Below are 20,774 nucleotides of genomic sequence, written 5' to 3' on the forward strand. Positions count from 1 at the left end.
GCAGTGTGGTGTGACTCCTCCAAATGACTGTGGTATTAATTCATCTGTTCAGTGATACATGCTTGATAGATCACGTCGCATATTTTATTTAAAACCCTATAAACCCATATATAAAATAGGAATTTCTCATCATTATACTCGCACTTTAGGGAAGTTTAGCCTGTGCTTGACATGATATTCCCGGTGTGTTAATTCAGCGCCGTCACAAAGGGGTCAAAGTTATGTGACCTGTATTCAAGGTCAAATATCCGTGACGACAGGTTGCATGCAGTGTGTATCAGTGGCTTCGGCTGTCCGAAACGCTCCACTTGAAGAGATAGGGCAGAGAGCTGTTGTCTGAGAATGCAGGCAATATGTGTCAACACCAAATTCAAATCTGCCACGGAAGGAGACAATTGATAAGTGAACAAGCACCCGTGCTCGCAGGGGGAAATAAAAATACTAAGATGACGACATGGGCTTAGTGTTCATGTACTGCTCACCTATACTGTGTATCTTTTAGACACAACTGGAGAGGTGAGTAGTTTTTGATCACGTAGTTTGAAATCTGACGCCAGTTGTATGTTACGCATCTTGTTTCATGTTTTAAGTTTTTCCAACAATTTATAATTTTCTGAATCACCTACCTGTCCAGACTTGTACCACAAAGGGGCCTGAATTAAAATAAGTGTTATCACCTTATGAAATTTTTGTATTATTTCTCTTCAAATCACAGTGTTATATAGGTCTACATATAACTCATTTATCACTGAGAACAGATTTTTCAATTATTAATATGTGCTGAAATACAAACATACAAACATTTTTGACACACAAAAAGAGAGATGAAGCGCAGGGCGTGGAGCGTATTAATATGAGTTGTTAACAATGCTTGGTTACAAAAATTATGGTAGTTACTATGTTACAATTGTGTAACATTAACTGATGATGCAGTACTAAGATAATATATATATGGCCGTGTATCTGAAAGCCATGACATAGTCTTTTATCTTTTTAGCGTGAATTGCATTATCATGACACCAAACTCTTTGTTTCACTTCCATCTGTTGATCATCCCTCAGTATAAACCATTTTCTAATGTGTGACACTAATTTGACCCTATTTATGGGTCAGCGTGACTCATGAGGCAAGGAGCTCCAGCAGGCAGGGCATCCTTTCTCTTCTAAAGGTTTAACTCAGGATATCTTTTAAGCTGAGTGATCCATCGCAGAGCTCGGCTCCCTTCTATCTTCAGCGAACCATAGCCTGTCAATGGGGAGCCTTACTTTATCTGGCCCAGTGTCATTGAAGCTGCTGGTATTTTTAGGGGGTGGCTTGCAGTGGCAGCAGCTGCAAAAGCATTTACTGCCCCCCACCACCAATTCCAGCTCACTCTCTCTCACACCACACTCTTTAGCTATTGGACAATGACAGTATCAGAGCTGACGCATAAACCAGGCACTCAGCTGAAAGGCTGTGGTCATTTTACTCCTTGCCACCTGCAACCCAACACCAGACTGAGGGGACACAACTAAGATATTACTATGACTCTGGACCACCAAATGTGAATGGAAGATACCATTTTTCTCAGCTGCGTTGGTGTTGAGTGACCAGCAGGTGCTCCAAACAAGACAAACCAGGAAAACAAGGAACATGAGTGGAAGACTCTAAACGTGCTTCTTGAATGCTAACCTAACCAAAGATCATCCAAGTAAACTGATGCCAGCTTGTATTTTTAAGAATAACATTTTAAGGCATCACAAGAGAGACAAATGCTATAAAGACAGCATTTCTTAAAGCGGTAAGTCAATCCTCTGAACTCTTTTTTTGTGTCACTGTGTAACTCTCTCCTGAAAATGCCTGAGGAGGATCTTTTCTTTACATGTGCCAACAAAACATTCTAAGAGCTTGGGATGTGCCTCTACTTGTCATAAAGTTGTATGACTTTATGCTCTTTAGATGATTTCCAAGCGTGATGTGTCACAGAGAACAAATGGCTGCCATTCTCAAAGCAAAAAGAAAGGTGGTGACAACACAGAGGAAACAAATGAGCCATGAGAAGAGACAAGTGGCAGCTGCATTACAAATGGAGGCTAAAGCTTTAGATCAGGGATATCAAACTCATTTGACATTGTGTTTATCTATTAGTAAATTACTTTGACTTAGCGTGAATGGTAATGGGGCAGATTTTTATCAGTCATAAAGGCTGTAAAACCTTTGAAAATACAGTTATAAGTCAAAATCTATTACTTCCTTCGCATTTTCAAAAGCTGTCAAGTGGGCTCGATTGGAGTCCTTGCCGGGCCAATTCTGGCCCCCAGACTTTATGTTTGACACCCTTGCTTTATATACTGAATTGTTTAAGTTGTTGCTAGAATGTTAAAATGAGCTGACAAAGAGAAGCCAACAGTAAGACTGCAAACAACATTCTGTACACATGAATGTATATAAGGGATTAGTTGGTCCTAGTTAGTGACTGCAGGTGTGTTTGTGTGTGCCATGTGACACAGAGGCTCCAGCATCTTTTTTTGGACAGACTGCTTTATAAATACACTCTTCACTGAGCTACAGCACCAGCTGTGAGACAACCAAAAGTGTTTGCTCAATACCCACCTCGCAAAACCACTAAACTTCTTTACTTCAGCTTTGGGAACTATATTGAGTATTCAGAATTTTTTTTAAATTTGATTTAATTCAGTTTTATTTAAATGGTGCCAAATAACAACAACTGTCACTTCAACGCACTCTATATTGTAAGGTAAAAACCCTACAATAATGGAGAGAAACCCCAACAATCAGAAGACCCCCCTTGAAAAAAGCACTTGGCGAGAGTGGAAAGGAAAAACTCCCTTTTAACAGGAAGGAACCTCCAACAGAACCAAACTCAGGGAGGGGCGGCCATCTGCCATGAAAGGTTGGCGATGGGAGGAGGAAGGCAGGAAAAAGATACACCGTGGAATTAATGGAGATTGATAATTTTATTGTATTTTATAAAACTGTTCACTCTTCATTCTGCTTTCAGTTTGAGTCAGATTACTGATGAACCCATCTGGGACACAATAACCACACAGTTACTGTTTAGATGGTGGTTTGGGGTTTGAACTCAAAAGCTGCACTCATGGCAGATTTTAATCATCTACTAAACTAATAATCTTCTTTCTCTTTCAGCTCTTTACAAAACAGAAGAAGATCATTTTGAGAAGAAACTTCTTCATTCGAGCCAAACAAAAGGTGACATCACCATGGATATTTTTGGTGGCGCACCTCGTGTTTTAGGCTATCCACGTCCTGTAGTGGCCCAGTGTGGAACAGATGCAACACTGAAGTGCCAAATCGGTGGAGACCCACGCCCAGATGTGATCTGGGAACGCAAAAATGTCCAGATCCTGTCTGAAGGACGCTACAAGATCTCGGAGGAGGGAAAGGTTTACTTGCTGACTATTACCAGAGTGACCCAGCAGGATGCTGGCCAGTACATCTGCAAGGCTAGAAATAGCATAGGAGAAACCTATGCAGCAGCCTCACTTAAAGTTGAAGGAGAGGCCCAGCAACAAGATGAGGACGCAAGACAGTTAGTGGTCAATGGTGGGGCGCAGCCTATGCAAGAAAATGGAGAATTTGTGGGACACCTAAATGGCTACAATGCAGTGCAAAATGGTGAACACTGCAAGGCAAATGGAGGGGAACTGAATGGAGAATGGAACAGCAGGCTAAGCAAAAACCAAGCAGAGGTTGATCTAACATCTGATGACAGACCGCGATTCCTCATCAAGCCCCTGTCTCTGCGTGTGGATCGGGGTGAAGACGCTGCCTTCTCCTGTAAAATCTGGGGGACTCCTCTGCCAGAGGTGATTTGGGAAAAGGATGGGAAGAAACTCAATGACATCTTTGAGAGTTCTCACTTCAGCATGAGAAATGAAGATGGTGGCTGGTTCCAACTCAAGATATATCGGACGCGTATGCCAGACAAAGGCGTCTACACCTGCAAGGCCGTCAACTGCCATGGTGAGGCCCTGGCTGGGGCCGTCCTTCTTGTCGAACCTGTACCAGAGCGAGGTGACAGCAAAACATCCTTGACTGGTCACACTAACAGCCAGTGGTCACCAAAGCACAGGGGTGGGAGGCCCAGTTTATCAAGGATCACAGCAGAGCCACCTGTTGATGCGTCAAAAGTGAAGAAATTTGCAGTAGCGGAGGGGAAACACGCCAAGTTTCGCTGCTTTGTAACAGGGAAGCCGAAACCTGAGATCATCTGGAAGAAAGATGGAGTTCCCCTAGAGCCTGACAGACGTCATCTGATATTTGAGGACAGAGAGGGCTACTACACCCTGAAGGTGCTGTACTGTAAAGTGCAGGACACAGGGTTGTATGTGTGTGCAGCATCAAACGCACTGGGAAACACCCTAAGTGCCGTTCACCTGTCCGTCAAAGGTATGGCAACCTGTTCTTTTTTCTGCAACCTTCATGGAAGAACATGACATGTGATATTCTTCTTGAACAATATTTAACCCAAATAATGTTAGTCCTCTGTGTTCACTGAATGCTACAAGTAAATGGAAAAAGTGATTAAAAGAGTAACAGAAAACCACAGAAGGTGATTAACATTGAAACATTATTATAAAACCTCTGAAAATAACCAATCTGTTGTTGGATGAACACAATTTAATCATGGCACCTTTTTCCATGTGATTTAACCAAGTACAATAACCCATTTTTGACCATGTCAAACCAACACATTTGGCATTTGGTGGTTTGATGTAATCAGATTACGTTGTGTATACTTACATTGACTTGAAGGGATTTAAGTATGTAGAGTGAAATTTGTTTTAATTCATTCTACACAAGTTAAAAACTTCAGGGAAATGCAATGAAATCTTGTTGTTTGAACACCTACTTTGTTAATCAAGGCAATTACTGCTAGTCTTGCTTAATGAACCAATATGCAGGTTGATGATTTCATAGAGACAAACAACCATTTGCACTTACATTCATGGGTAATTTAGAATCACCAATTAACCTAACTCTAATTACACACTGCAAACTAGCCAGATTTTGGATTTGAACCCAGGCCCTTGTTGCTGTGAGACAACAGCACTAACCATCACACCACCAAGCTGTCAATCCAGGCTTAAGAAAACTAGGAAAGCTATGATTACAAGGCTTGATGCAGAATTTTCTGTAGGTTTTTGTCCTTGACAGGTTAAACCACAATAAATAGCAATAGCATACACGTGGTGTGGGTGTAGCTGTCTGCCTCTTAAAACTCCAGCAATTTTCCTGCAGTTTGACATCTAATATGATCTTGTGAATTTCGTGAGTCCAGGCAACTAACCACGCTTACTAGATTGTATCATGTCATCTCAACAAGAACAAATTAAGTTGCTGAATTTCATGCAGATGCTACACGATTTAATTATGTTCACCTTAGAAACATGAAATTATTTAGTTGAAATTACAAGTTTGAATCTTTTACATGTAACAACCACCCAATTTCATTTTTTTGAGTGTAGAAAACACTTCATTGTACCAAATATTATCCCTTAAAGCAGATTAAATTGCTTTCATGCTGTTGGAACCTTTTGAATAACACAAAAGAAACGTCTTTCTTTTCAAGACATTAGTCACTGAAAATGGACAACTGAAATGAATATGTATATGTCCAGTTACAATAAATGAGGGCATATCTTAAACCATACTAATAAAACATTATACCATGAGCTGCAATTGTGAGGGCTGTGCATAATTAAAATGCTACCCCATTCATATGTGATTCATTCTGCATCTGTGAGCTGCCTCTACCATAACAGTCAGTTTAGTTAATGGGCTCAACATGCCAGTCATTAACATACAGATAACATGAAGGAACATTACCACTGCTAATCACTGCTTGAAAACTATTATATGGTAGCAAAAGAGAATCAGAAATTAAGTGTTTGCGCTAAATTTTTTCATTTCCACACATTATATTTTAATTATTATTTTGAGTTTGAGTTTTTCTAGGCCTGCTGCCAATGCAGTGAATTTGAGCTGTCTTCTAAATCTACGCTAGCACTGCGAAACAGCTGGGTATATATATATGGGTATATGGGTATATATGTACCCATATATATGTACCCATATATATGTACGATTCATCCACTTTGGACCAAAGATAACGTTGTCCTTATTCTTCAGGCCCTGCCGTGCGGTTCAGGCGCCCGTTAAAAGACGTGGAGGTGAAAGAGCGGGACGTTGCCGTGCTTGAGTGTGAGGTACCTGATGAGTCACTCCCAGCTGCCTGGTACCTGGAAGACCAGAGGCTGATGCCCAGCAGTAAATATGGGATGGAGCAGAAAGGAACCAAACGAAGACTCACTATTCACGATGTGGGAACAGACGATGATGGAGTCTACCTCTGTGAGATGCCTGATGGAGCAAAGAGCATTGCTGAGCTCTCAGTTAAAGGTACACTGTGAAAAATAGGCTACGGTGCATCAAATTATTGTAAAAAGGGATGGTATTTCTAGGACTAGTACTTCAGGAAGACAAAATTTCAATGCACACTTGCTTTATCGCATTAACTTAATGATATCCATTCATGTCATCATTTCAAGCTAAATGATCTCTGTATAAACACCTGCTAGCACAGTGTGTGGTCAAAGGGGGAAACTACCTGATGCAGCTTTTAAGCTTATTTTGAAAAACTATTTGCTTAAGAAATTTAAGTACGCATTGATTTTTATCCTTACAGGTACTATTGTTCGTAAGCTTCCACGAAAACTGGAGGTCCTGGAGGGTGAGAACGCAGCCTTCTGCGTGGAGGTGGAGAACGACGACATGGAGGTCCACTGGTTCAAAGACGGGTTGAAGCTACATGAAACACACCAAACAATCCTCAAGTCTTTTGGCAAAACTCACATTCTGGTCTTTGTCAACGTGGCCTATCACGACTCGGGAGTTGTGACATTTGTCGCAGGACGATCCAAGACTTCATCACGCCTCAAAGTCAAAGGTAATTTAGCAAACACTTTGTGTAAATGTTTGTTAAGGGTTTTTTTGCCTTGATTTGAAGAAGCTTTGCAGGTTGTGTTTGAGATTTAAATAAACATTTATTTCAGGTTTATTTGTTGCAGGATCATTTTGTTTTTTGTTACATTCAGTAGAGTGTTTTTGCTGGGGGTGAGAGTGGGAACTCTGATGGCAAATTTATTTTTAGAAGGAGTCATATGCAAAAATGTAGGCTCACTTGTCTAAATGTATTAATTTTAAGACATTAAAATGTATTTTTATTTAATTATTTTTACATTTTTCTAATAATACATTACAATTATTGCTTCTACTTGTATACTAATTAACTAACTAACTAGTTTCAGTGAATTTAATGATGCCTTCTGACAATCAGCCTTTTATCAATCCACCCTTATTACATTCTTTATTCTTCTTTGTCTTTCAGCCACACGACACTGCCCACCTATCTGTCCGGTGGGAGTCAAAATGGATGTAGACAGACCCAACAGTGCGCTACTTAACTGGGATCCCGCCCCCAGTAGTCAGACCTCCACCCGCTCTGTGTTTGTGCTGGAGATGCAAGAAGTGGGTTCTCAGGAATGGCAGAGGTGTTTCACCTCAGAGACTGCCACCTCAGCTGAGGTCACCGGTGACACTGTACCATGCGAGGGCAACTACCGTTTCAGAGTTTGCTGCATTAACAAATATGGACGAAGCGGCCATGTGGAGTTTCCCAAAGTTGTCCATCTGGGTGAGGACACTACGGCGAAAGATTTTACATACAGATATATTAAATGTTTTGATCATTTTTTTTTAAAAGTTTTACTTGAAACTCTTCTTTGAGGTGAATATAATTTTATTCAAAAACACTACAGTTTACTTTAAATATGAAACACAAAATTGTATACATTTTTAGGTAGAGCGTTTGTTTTTTTAACTTGCTGAGAAACCATGGGCATATAAATGTTAATAATTTTTCTTCTTTTAATTATGGTTATTTCAGTTATATTGTGCTTAAATTTGTTGTGGGTGTTTGATGTGGTCTCCAGTGTGGCAAAGAAAAGTGTTAAGGTTTAAGCGAACAAGGACATGTAGTTATATTTATCAGTGATAAACGTAGATATTATGTAGACTGGAGTAAGAGAACTAATATGAAACTATAATGACAACCAAACAGCTGACAGTACTGTAAAATGACAATTTCCTTCTGGTAAATTTAACTTCCAGCACTTTCCTGTAATTTTCTAGAGTAAACTACGCATTATTTGTTGACTAATAGTGTACGACATAGGATATGTTTATAGGACTAAATTGAGCAATTTAAAAATATGGACCAATATTTTTTTCTTTCAGACACCAATGATAAAATGACAATGAGTTTAAAAATAATCTTGCTTTAATGTCACAACAAGTCGTGTATTAGTCATTTATGCACTGCCAGATCTGCTTGGATCAGCTGGTTGATGTTTTGTGGCAGTTCAGACATTGTTGCCAACAGAGAAGTTGCAGAGCGCCCTCTGGTGGCGGACTATGCAAGCTGTGCAAAATCAACACATAACATAGTAGAAAGACATTTTTCCTGTCTCTTCTTTACTTTTTAATTCTGTTGTAAATTCTGATGCCAATATATGTGCAAATAGCTAATATTGTTAGGGCCAACATATCTGTCAGGCTTAATTGACTAATACCTGTACTGTACTTCTTCTGTACTTCCTAGTTCCTGGGCCCAAGATCCTCAGCCGCCTCCAAAGCTGTGAGGTTGTAGAAGGACAAGATGCTCGCTTCTCCATTGAATTGTCTGCCCCAATGGTTGGAACCTGGTTTCTCAATAGTGCTCAACTGCAGCACGGCGGACGATATTCAATACAACACAATCAAACAAAGCACTCAGTGGTGATCCATGAAAGTCGCATGACAGAGGATGAAGCAGAGGTCACCTTCATAGCTAACGGAGTCAGGGATTCCGCTGTGCTCAACGTTAAACGTAGGTGTAAAAACCTCTGGAAAAACCTGTGATTGATGCATTTTTTTTAAGTTTGCTTATTTCTGTGTTCATTTTTTTTTTTCATCAGCTGCCGTGATGAAATTCAGTCCTCTGTCAGAGTTAGACAGCAAGAAAAAGGTGGACATAGGGGATGCCATTGTACTCTACTGTGAAGTCTCCCACCCGTTTGCAAAAGTATCCTGGTTCAAAGATGGCAAGGAGCTTCAGGTCTCAGATGGTCTAAACATCCAGGCGGATGGGAATATGAGGAGGATCGTGATCCAGTCAGCTGAGGAATCTCACTCTGGAGTTTACACATGTGAAACTTCAGGGGATGTCATCACATTCAATGTGGATGTTGCAGGTAATTGGTTTATGAACAGATGACATGCTGATGAGCTTCTTTAACATTAACATGGATATTAATTGACCATTTTGTTATATTTACTTAAAGAATCACATGTTCATTTTCTTATACAGAAAAATTCATACTTAATATACTATCTGGATTTCATATCATGAAAATACAGATGTTTCTTGGATTATTAAGTGACACTGAATATAAACAACTGTGTCTCTGACTGATTTTTATGTCTTGTAAGAAACCAAAACCTTGTTTAAAATCTGTGCTAACACATTTGGACCACATCTGGGCTTATTATTAAACCATACCAAGAATCACTCCAATTTTTAGAGGGCTAGTTCATGTAATACCTTGAGCTCCAGCCATTGACATGCAGTCTTCCTTCTACCCTGTTTTTAAGGTCCTCCGGTGGATTTCAGTCCGGTCGCTGAGGATGAACTTCATAAGAGCAGCATGGAGTTGGACCCTGTGGTGCTGGTCTGCCATGTCTCCAGAGATGATGCTGAAGTTGTGTGGTAAGACTGAAGAATTCCTGTTTGCAAATAAAGACAGATCTGTAGATCTGTAAAGTCTGTAGTCTTCTGTGTTTCCAGTGTCTAACTGTTCAAATACTTCCTGCATCATTTTGTTTACTGCACAATCAACCTCTTAGTAGGACACAGGTTTTTTTTAATGTAACTAAAACAAACTCTTTGAGACTCTTTACGGTTATCTGTGTCTGTGTCCCAGGTATAAAGACGGCTGTGAGATCAAGCCCAGTGACAACATAACTCTGCAGGCAGAAGGAACCATGAGGAGGTTAATTATCCGCTCTGCAGAAACCTCAGATGCTGGAAGTTATACTTGCCAGGCAGGAAACAGCAGCATGGAGTTCACAGTCAATGTCCGAGGTACACTGACCTTTCTCCTCCAACTCCTGTTGGTAAAAACAAAAGGCATTTAACAACATATTTTGGCTGTGTTTTGGCCCTGAAGTTTTAAAATGAGAATAAAAAGATTAAAGGTGGCATTGTGGAACAAATAGATTATTAATTCATTATGAGCACCATTTGACCTCGCTCTTACTACTCAAACAAAAAACACAGAGCCTCCAGTGATGATAGTGGAACCTAAAGACGATGTGGTGATGGAGAGCTACATCTCAGAGGAGATCCACCTGCAGTGCGAGCTGTCTCGCTCCAGGGGGAAGGTGCGATGGTTCAAGGATGGCCTGCAGGTGGCAGAGAGTGAAAACATCCAGCTGATATCAGAAGGCCCTTACAGGAGGCTGACAATTCTCTGCAGCTCAGAGGAGGATGCTGGAGAGTATGTCTGTGAAACAGATGGAGACTCCATCTTCTTCCAACTTGGTGTTAAAGGTAAAACTTTAGTGCTCACCTCTTCTAACAGATATCAAATTGAAACATAGAGAATCTATAAAATAAGTTTAAATGCTTATTTTTTTAATATCTTTCACTTGTACTAGATCCACCAGTAAGAATCATTTATCCCAGTGAATCAGAGCTGGAACTGACTCACTTGGCATCAGAGAGGCTGGAGCTCAGCTGTGAGATCTCAAAGGCGGATGCTCCTGTGCGCTGGTTCAAAGACGGTCTAGAAGTAGAGGCAGGGCACAACTTGATCCTGGAGGTGGACGGGGCCCAACGGAGGCTCATTATACCCATAACCACTGTGCACGACACGGGGGAGTATGTATGTGACACAGAAGATGACTCTTTTGCTTTCCTAGTAACTATTACAGGTAAACAGGCATACATTCAGGCTAATTATTTATGGTCTATACATGGTCACTCAGTAAACGAATGATCACATTACATTTTACATACTTTATTTCTCTTTGCTTCACTTAGAGCCACCAGTAATGCTAACTTGCCCCAAAGACATAGCTGACAAACTGGAGAGTCTTGCTGGCAAACCAGTGATTCTAGAGATTGAGGTGTCCCGACCAAATGCAGAAGTCAAGTGGCTGATAAATGGTGAAGAAATTCAGCAAAGCAGCAATGTCACCATCACAGAAGATGGGCTCATTCGTCGTTTGACAATTCACTCTCCCACTCCTGAGGATTCTGGCAAATACACTTGTGACGCTATGGATGATAAAATTGATTTCCAGGTTAAAGTTTCAGGTAAGATGCAGCAATTGCCTCGGTATGAGTTTTCTGACGCATTGTGAAATTTAAAGATAAATGTTCAATTCTGTGTCCTCAGAGCCACCAGTAAAGATTTTAAGAAAGTCAGAGATCAAGAACAACCTAAAGTTCTTGATTTCTGATGACATTGTGCTGGAGTGTGAGCTCTCCAGAGCCAATGCTGTCACCAAATGGTACAAGGATGGCTGTCGTGTTCAGGGTGATGAAAGGTTCTGTGAAGAGGAAGAAGGTCCTTTCCGCTCGCTCGTCATCCTCAATGCTGAACTTGAAGATTCAGGAGAATATTTTTTGGATGTCGGAGATGACAGTATCAGCTTCCAAGTTACAGTAGAAGGTAAGGTTAATCTGGCTGAATGTATTTTTTTGTTTGTTTTTTTCTCAGAAAGCAGTCGTGCATATTTGTTTAATATGCACATTGAAATACATATCCTGGTCAAAAAGGACTCCAAGTTTCCTCACATGGTTACTGCAGACGAAAACAATGCCATCCATGGTAAATACAGTCCCAATCAAAAGTTTAAGACCACTTGGTGTAATCCGATTACTTTTTCAAGTAACGAGTAAAGTAAGGGATTACTATTGCAAAAACGGTAATTAGATTACCGTTACTTTCCGTAGGAACGCTGCGTTACTGCGTTACTAAAACCGTGATTTTTTGCGAGAATGTCTCATGGCAGTGACGTAAGCGAGTGCGACGTTCGTGACAACAGCTGTGTGCAGATCAACAATGGATCATATATCGAGTGCGGGAGAGAGTATGAGCGTGCAGCGTTTAAAGCGTGGAAGTACTGACCTTACTTTGAGTTTGATTCCATAAAAAGTGACAAAAACATTAGTGTCCGTTGTGCGTGGGAAGAAAACTTCTTTTTACAGCGAAAAAACCCCTAAACTTCCAAGCAAGCACCGAGTGCGCTATCACGTAATGGGAAACTCACAGAGAAACTCGCGGATTCTTCCACTGACCGCCGCGGCACACCTGCACCAGGGTAAACCTCCGCCTACCCAACTCCTGCTTTACAGGTGAAAATAGAGCAAAGGGACCGCTAGTCTTTGATTTTATTTATTTTCTGCTGTGTTTTACTTGCATCTATTTGAAAGAGTGAGGGTAAACACACACACAAAAAAAAAATTATGTGCTGGAATGTGCAGAAAATAGGTTTAAATATTAAACAAATTTCTTCCAGTCAGAGAATGTTGCATATAATTAAATTTTTGCTTGATGCATAAAGTTAAAAGATTAAAACTAATAAAACAAGTTTTAAAAAGGGACTTTTCCATTTGATTACATTTTGTATGATGGATTATGTAGAAAAAGTAGAACTGGGCTGAAAGATCTATCGCTTTATCACCTATTCAGGTTGTAAATCGTGTTTTTAAAAAGTAACTAAGTAACTAAGTAATTAATTACTTTTGAAAATAAGTAATCAGTAAAGTAACGGGATTACTTTTTTGGAGACGTAATCAGTAATTAGTTACTGATTACTTTTTTCAAGTAACTTGACCAACACTGCTTGGAAATGGCAAAATATCATATTTTGCATGGTTGGATCTTAACAAGGTTCCAGGTAGAGCTTCAACATGCAACAAGAAGAAATGGGAGTGAGACATGTGAAACATTTTTTTGAGCATGCAATTTATTGAAAACAACACTTAAAATGAAACAGTTTTACAGGAAAAAGCACCTACTATGGTGCATAAAAAAACATCACAGGTGGGATCTGCTTGTCATGCCAGTAACACTGGAAACCATCAAGATTTTTTCTCATCAGAAAATAAAACTTTCTACCACCTTTCAGTGTCTCATGTCCAAACAGTCCAAACAGTCAGTTCTGTGGCATTCAAGGAGACGAGGCCTTTGAAGATGTTATTTTGTTTTTGAAGCCCTTCAGTCTCATATGCTGTCTGAAGGTTATGGGGCTGCAGTCAGCACCAATAAAGGCCTTAATTTGGGTCAAGGATCGTCCAGTGTCTTGACGGACAGCCAATTGGATCCTCTGGCTCAGTGCTGGTGAAATGTTTTTGGGTCTACCATCATAACCCTCAGGTTCATTTAAGAAATTCCAAATGACTGTCTTACTGCATCCCACCTCAGCAGCGATGGCACTCTGTGAGAGGCCCTGCTTATGCAGTTTAACAACCCGACCATGTTCAAAAAGGGAACTTTTTGGACTTTTTAAGATCCCACCATGCAAATATGAGTTTTTTCCATTTTTCAAGGGGTCTTAAACTTTTGACTGGGACTGTATCTGGTTAGACACCATGTTACTAAGATTTTTAAGCAAAGTAAAATAGTCTAATTTTTATTTGAACTTAGAGGTTATACGGGCCTTTATATCTTTATGCCTGCAGTTTAACTAATAGGTGTTTCATCTAGCTTTATTGACACTGTCAATAGAAAATTGTACTTAGTAGTCAGTATAGACTTTTAATAAAATAAGTTTGCATATGATAGAATACTGCATGATGACCTCTTTATAACTCAGACTGTTTTTAGTTCACTGTGGCCCGTTATCATGCAGGGAAGGAGCAGTACCTATTAGTGCTAGATAAGAGCTTAACGAGCAGTTTCACTTCGTGCCAGGTAGAGAAGCCTCTCCTGGCACACACGCGCGCACACATCCACATTCCAATGTAATAAACGAATGCACCTACTGTTGTATATAAATAAAGACCAGGACAGTGGCAGAGCGCGAGTCCTTGAGCCACTGCGAGCACTCTGTGACTGCCCTTGCAAGTAAAAACTGCAGCGTGTGTGTTTCTACTCTCTGACTCTCATGCTGAAGAAGTGTCTTTAGAATATATCTCTTGACAGACACATAGAGCTGGGTATCATCTGCATTGCAATGCAATTGTATGCTATGGTTTCTAACGTTACTGCTTAAGAGGAGCATTTATAATGTAAATAGAATTCGTCAGCACAACTGGAACTCCGATCTACATGAACAGAATGTCTCTGAGAGACTCCGTTCTGTCAGAGGCCATGACAAGGTTATTCATAACCTTCATGTCAATGCTGTTTCTGTACTGTGAGGAATTCTGAACTGTTAAGTTTTATACATACCATTCCAATGAAGATAAGCAGTTAGCTGTTTTTCAAGTACTTTTTAAATATTTATTTAAATAAAAGGTTAAACTTATTTTTTGAAAGGGATAAGGCTAAGCATCTTGCCTTGGACTTTTTGAAAACATTTTTGAAAACATTTCAAAACGGCAGCTATTATCTGGCAGGATCAAGTAGTTATAATTTTGCCTTCCACTGGCATGATATTATCACAAAAGAGCTATCTCTGTATGTACATTTTTTTCAAAAGGATATTTCTGGCAAAACTTTGCATGAATTAATCCATCTTCTTCCCTCAGAGCCTCCAGTGACCATTGTTGGAAACTCAAATGACCTTGAATACCAGGAGATGATGGCAGGCGATGACCTGATCCTGGCCTGTGAGGTATCTCGTGCTAATGCCCCTGTCCAGTGGTATTGTTATGACAGGCTTCTCACCAGTGATGACCGGACCTATATTGAAAGCTATGGGACACTGAGGAAAATCATCATTTCCTGTGTTCAGCCTTCCGATTCTGGAAAGTATGTGTGTGACGCTGTGGATGACAAGATGGTCAGCGTTATACGCATTCAAGGTACGAATCCACAAAATAAGCCTTCACAGCTTTAAAGAAGAGAAAAAAGGTCATATAACTTTCTTTTAAATTTTCTTTTCTATCAAAGAGACTCCAGTTACATTTGTGAACAAGGAGGATGACATTGTTGTGACGGGTTACGAAGCAGAGAGCGTGACCTTGACAAGCTATGTTTCCAAGGAAAGCGCTCTAGTGCGCTGGATGAAAGACTGGTCACCCGTTGAAGGTGATCGTTACCGAGCACTCATGGAGGGCCATAAACGCACTTTTACTATCGAGCCTTTGAGACGCTCTGATGCCGGCGAGTACACCTGTGACATCAACACAGACCAGATGCACTTCAGCCTGCTGGTGAAAGGTTAAAATTTTGTTTTGCATTTTGAACAGCTTTGTAGAAAGCCTCAGTCTGGCCTATCTTCTCATATCAACTTTGATTTTCTGTATTACAGAAATGAGAATTAAGTTCACAAAGCCGCTTAGAGACACTGTGGCCCACGCTGATGGTATGGTGACCCTTCGGTGTGAGGTGTGCAAGCCAAAAGCGGACGTCCAGTGGTTAAGGAATGGAGTAGAAGTGGTCCCAAACAGGAGATTCTCCATTAGGGCAGATGGAGTCGAAAGAAGCTTGACCATTCATCGTCTATCTCGAGAGGATGCTGGCGAGTATACCTGTGAGTCCAGAGATGACCGGACTGTTGCAAAACTGAGGGTAGAAAGTAAGTATGCATTGAAATTGAGTTCCTCTCCTCTTTTCAATGAGGTAGCAGCTTCATAACTTTTGTCTTTTCAGTGCCCCGAGTCATTGAGTTCCTCACTGAACTCCACAACACTACAGTGCTGGAAGGAGAAGATGCCACCTTTAAGTGTGTGGTTTCCCCAGAGGATGTCCAGCTGGTCTGGCTCATGGACAATGAGCCTATCACTCTGGGTGATCGTTTCCAGGCAACCCACAATGGCCTGTGCCACACCTTGGTGATTAAAAAGTGCCAGATGCTGGACTGCTCAAAAATTACAGCAGAAGCTGAAGGACAAATGAGCAAAGCCAGCCTCAAAGTTCAGGGTAAGACCAATCGTCAAGGTTAAAAGAGACATTAAAATCCAGCCATCTATCTTCTATCTGTGTTCTAAAAGTACCAGCAGTTGATCATTTTTTTCTGCCTCTTGTAATGTTAAGAGGCTCAGGTCATGTTTACTAAGAAAATGGAAGCTGTTATGGCAGAGGAGTTTGGTGATGCCACCTTGGAGGCAGAGATTAGCCTGGAGGCCGGTGAGGTCCAGTGGATGAGGCAGGGGGTGGTTATCCAGTCTGGTCCCCGACACACGCTGGCCCAGAACGGCTGCAAACGCAGTCTCACCATCCACAACCTGACTCTGTCGGACAGGGGGACTTACCGGTGCGAGACTCTGCATGACCGGACGCAGGTCAAACTCAATGTAGAACGTAAGTGAACTGCAGCAGATAATGCCGATAATGCAGTTGTGTCATTAGGGTTAGGGTTTCTACCGAACTATTGATCTCAGGTTTCAATCCCTCTTAGTATACTTTAATCTGAGATATATTTTATCAGACTCATCCAGGGCATTAGGTCTCAAAATCATAGCTAGACTGGGCTTCAAAATGGTTAGATTAGATTTGGAAACTTCAAATTTTTCTGCACCATTTTCTGATATTTTGATTTTTTTTAGTTGAACTCATCATATTTGCTCAAAGCACGAGTAAAAATATTGAATGAAAAAAGCATTTTCTTAATTTTTGTGTTAATTATGTTTAATTTGTATTTTTTTTTTAATGCTATAACTATATACATCTAGAAACTGTTGTTTTTTCTGTGAAGTGTTTTTTTTTATTAGTGTGTGTTAATTTGATTTAATTTGTTTTTGTTTTGTTTTTTCATATTTTAACGGGCTGACACTCTTATCTCGTACCTGTCTCAAATTACAGATCCTAATTCATTTTTATGGGAAGAGACACCAGTGAAGTTTTCAGGATTTTAAAACATGCAAAAAGAAAAAAACACCTTACCACTTTTCAGAAAAGCACATATAGAAAAGTATATAAAGCCAAAAATATGCAGCAATCATATAATATATGTCCAAACAACTTAAGACGATAAAAAGCATTTTGGAGAAAGCTCATGTTGATTTGAAATGCAACAAGCCTTTTTGTTTATTTTATAAATAGCGAGTGAAGAAATGAACTTTTCCTAAAATTGCTTATTGTGTCTGGATTTAACTGTTCAAACCTAACCGCTGTGTGAATAAATAAGATAAAAGGAGGCAGAAAGAACACTAGCCAGATACTTCCAGTACTTACTCGGCTCTGAAGACTATAAAACAAGACATTTCAGAAGCCAGTGTACCATGTGACTTTGTGATTGGTATCTCTTCTGACACAGATGAGTTCGGGCCTAAAGAACAGTACACACTGAAGGTGTTTTTCACAGCATGTCAGAGTGTAAAGAAGTACTAAGAATAGCTGAGCCAGACCTGTAAGTGTGAAAAGGCTTTTGAAACACAGCCATACTGTTATTCAGCCGTGTACAAGAGTGACACAGTGACAGTGGACTGCTCCTGCTAGTGTTTTTGTAACATGATAAACTGAGCTCTGTCTATATTTGCACAACCTTCAGTTGTCCTTGAAACACAATCTTGGCTTTCAAATGCATATCAGCAAAATACAGTTTGCAAAAAAAAGAATTCTCTCAGTTTTTTAAAATAATTTTTTCAATGATTTAATAGATATTTATTCGATTTATAATTTGATAATTATGGTATCCTCTCACCTCTCACCGCTTTCACTAATCTACTCTTGTGCAGCCCGTAAAATCGCCATCCGCAAAGGTCTGACTGACCAAGAAACCTTTGAACGAGAGACTGCCTCCTTTGTGGTGGAGCTGTCGCACACAGATGTGGAGGGCAGCTGGCAAAAGGACGGCATTCGGGTCAAGCCAAACAATCAGTGTAGGGTGAGCACCAATGGACGAGTTCACGGCCTCACCTTGTCCAACCTTACTCTGGAGGACACAGGCACCATCGTCTTCTCAGCTGAAGGAGTGCGCACCACAGCGAGGCTCACAGTCAAAGGTAAATACAAGCCCGTGAAGCTCACTGGTTTCACTTTTTACACCTTCATCAAGTAGTTCACTGACTGATTGACTGGACTGACTAAACTGACAGAAACACCAGTGTCCATCTTGAAACCACTGGCTGATGCCCGTGTGGAGGAGGAATTTCCTGTCACCCTGGAGTGTGAATTCTCCCGACAAAATGTTGAAGTCAGATGGTTTAAGGTAAAATCAACCAGTAAATACTCTCAGTAATCTTGCCCTTATTTTGTCTTATTATACGAGCAAGGTGACAGTTTTAAGAGTGATATAATGAATAAAGAATGCCTTTGACTTTTTTTTTCTATGACTCAGGACGGTTCGGAGCTAAAGCCGGGGAAAAACTGTCGGATCTACTCAATGGGTCGTAAGAGGTTCTGTCAAATCCTGCAGTGCTCCCGGGCAGATTCTGGCACCTACACATGCGACACAGGGGAAATCAAAACGTCCTGTTCGCTGGAGGTTTATGGTAAGCCTCTGATCAGATACTGGCTTAACACAACTCATTTTGAACCAACTGGAGCCAGTGAGTAGCTGGAGTAAAGCTTATACAATACCTCCATCTAGTGGTTTTAAGGAAAATAACTTTTTTCTTCTTTTGCCATCTGATCTTTTTGCCGTCTTTAACTAACTTGCAGAGCATGACCTGGAGATAGTGCAGGATTTGGAGGATCTTTACATCCAGGAGGACCAGAATGCCGTCTTCATGTGTGAGGTTTCTCTGGAGGACGTGACAGGGGAGTGGTACAAAGACGGCCACAGGATCCGACCAACCAGCTCCATCAAGATCCGCACTGAAGGTCAGAGAAGGCAGACATTTTTATGAGACTTAGAAACCAATCATAAAATCATAAATAATACAAGAGTAAAATACCATAATCTGCTCCAGAGCAGGTTAAGTTTCAGATTGGAGATCAATAGGTATGAAATCACTGCCTACTGGCCAATCAGTTCTCCAGAAAATGGCATCACCATCTGTGGAAAAACCCTCAAACCTCGTTTGGAGAGGAGAAGGATTTAAATTTCTCTATTTGTAGTTTTAGAGGTACCTCTGGTGGTGGCACGACCTTGGAAAGAGCAGAAAGAGCAAAAGACCACTTGTACACTGTTGGCAAGTCTGAGAATTGTTGCTCTATTCCAGGGACCAAACACTTCCTGCTGATGTGTAACGTTAAAGCTGAAGATGCTGGAGAAATCCGCTTTGTAGCCAGGGATGTTGAATCTACTGCCTACCTTGAGGTAGAGGGTAAGTTAATTCTTTATCTTCAGAATATTTTACTGGCCTTTTTCTTGGACATATCAGTGACTTAAAATCATCTATATGTTGAATTTCCTCTTGTTTCAGAACTTCCAGTTTCTATTGTAAAGCCCTTGCGAGACAGAACAGCTCTGGAGAAACATCGTGTGATCCTTGAATGCACCGTCTCCTCGCCTCACTGCAGCGCTACCTGGTACAAAGGCAGGGAGGAACTGGTTTCCTCAGACCGACTGGAAATCCTGGCTGATGGCTGCTCCCACAAACTGGTGATTCAGCAGGTGTCTGTGGAGGATGAGGGCACCTACAGCATTGAGGTCGGAGAGCACACCTCCAAAGCCAAACTGATGGTGGAAGGTAAGTTGGGGCGGAAAGCTAAAGCGGAACACCCTAAATACATTTTTGTCAAACTGATTTGTTCTGTGTTGCTCCAGCCCAGGCTCTTGTGATGGTGAAAGAACTAGAGGACGTGGAAGTGATGGAGGGAGAGCCAGCGACTTTCCAGTGTGAGTTATCAGTTGCCATAAATAAGCCTCCGGTTTGGACTTTGAATGGAGAGAACCTTAAACCGGGGCCCTCTGTCCGCCTGGAAAACCACGGGACAGTCCACAAACTCATCCTGAAGAGCACCAGCGTGGACATGAGCGGCACGGTGAAGTTTACTATGGGAAAGGCGAAGAGCAGCGCCACGCTCAGCGTAACAGGATGATTGAAATGTAGTATGATTGTGGAACCAAAGTAACTCCTGAGAAAATGAAGTGGGGAAGAAAAAAAAAAAACCCCTGTGGAAATTGCCACTAAAACTCTACCTTAAATTAGACTAAACTTCTTTTTTTAACATTGTAGATTATATTTATTTGCTGTTTACGTCACAGTAACTTTTTATTTCAATAAAAAGCTCCCAAATAAAACCCATTTAAAAACTGCTCCATGGAAACATCTGTTGGATTTTAAAGCCTTCTCATAACTTCAGAGAAGCTAAATAATGTGTGGAGATTATTTTGGGTGGAAAATACTTGTGTATTTGAAAAATTCTTGGAAGCACCAGAATGAAAATGCTTTTAATAAGGAAAAAATGTTTTACTTGGTCAGAACAGTTCTAGATGGCAACCGCTGGCTATGTGGATGGTTTTTTTTTTTTTTAAATAAATGTTGAGCCATCTCTTTGTTTATCAAGGTCAATTGCAGCCCTGCACAGCCTTTTCCTCAGAAGGAGGAGAGAAAAAAAAAAAAAAAAAAAAAAAAAAAAAGCTTGACAGCCACCCTTCCACTGAGATTTCTGATGAGGCTTCAGGGAACAGTAGATGATCAGCTG

General features: G+C 40.7%; 1 protein-coding gene across 1 annotated transcript; it reads left to right on the forward strand.

The window, feature by feature from the left end:
- Positions 1 to 1,369: 1,369 nt before the first annotated feature.
- Positions 1,370 to 20,579, forward strand: obsl1a (obscurin like cytoskeletal adaptor 1a). Its single transcript, XM_084922281.1, has 25 exons — positions 1,370 to 1,780; positions 3,148 to 4,410; positions 6,154 to 6,423; positions 6,710 to 6,970; positions 7,412 to 7,717; positions 8,684 to 8,950; positions 9,039 to 9,314; positions 9,715 to 9,829; positions 10,044 to 10,204; positions 10,400 to 10,672; positions 10,780 to 11,055; positions 11,165 to 11,440; positions 11,523 to 11,798; positions 14,825 to 15,100; positions 15,189 to 15,458; positions 15,550 to 15,816; positions 15,891 to 16,160; positions 16,275 to 16,541; positions 17,918 to 18,184; positions 18,278 to 18,390; positions 18,520 to 18,673; positions 18,843 to 19,004; positions 19,346 to 19,450; positions 19,550 to 19,816; positions 19,894 to 20,579. Exons 2-25 carry the CDS (start codon positions 3,222 to 3,224, stop codon positions 20,166 to 20,168), a joined length of 6,639 nt encoding a protein of 2,212 aa, XP_084778407.1. The 5' UTR covers positions 1,370 to 1,780; positions 3,148 to 3,221; the 3' UTR covers positions 20,169 to 20,579.
- Positions 20,580 to 20,774: the final 195 nt, after the last annotated feature.

Source organism: Perissodus microlepis, chromosome 23 (genome assembly GCF_051167445.1).
Source record: "Perissodus microlepis isolate ML-2025 ecotype Zambia chromosome 23, ASM5116744v1, whole genome shotgun sequence".
NCBI lineage: Eukaryota > Metazoa > Chordata > Actinopteri > Cichliformes > Cichlidae > Perissodus > Perissodus microlepis.

Excerpts from the sequence above, each read along its gene's own strand:
- obsl1a (XM_084922281.1), top strand. The coding sequence starts at position 3,222 with ATGGATATTTTTGGTGGCGCACCTCGTGTTTTAGGCTATCCACGTCCT. Across the intron at positions 18,674-18,842 it reads CTGTTCGCTGGAGGTTTATG|AGCATGACCTGGAGATAGTG; the intron begins GTAAGCCTCTGA and ends ACTAACTTGCAG. Across the intron at positions 19,451-19,549 it reads TGCCTACCTTGAGGTAGAGG|AACTTCCAGTTTCTATTGTA; the intron begins GTAAGTTAATTC and ends CTCTTGTTTCAG.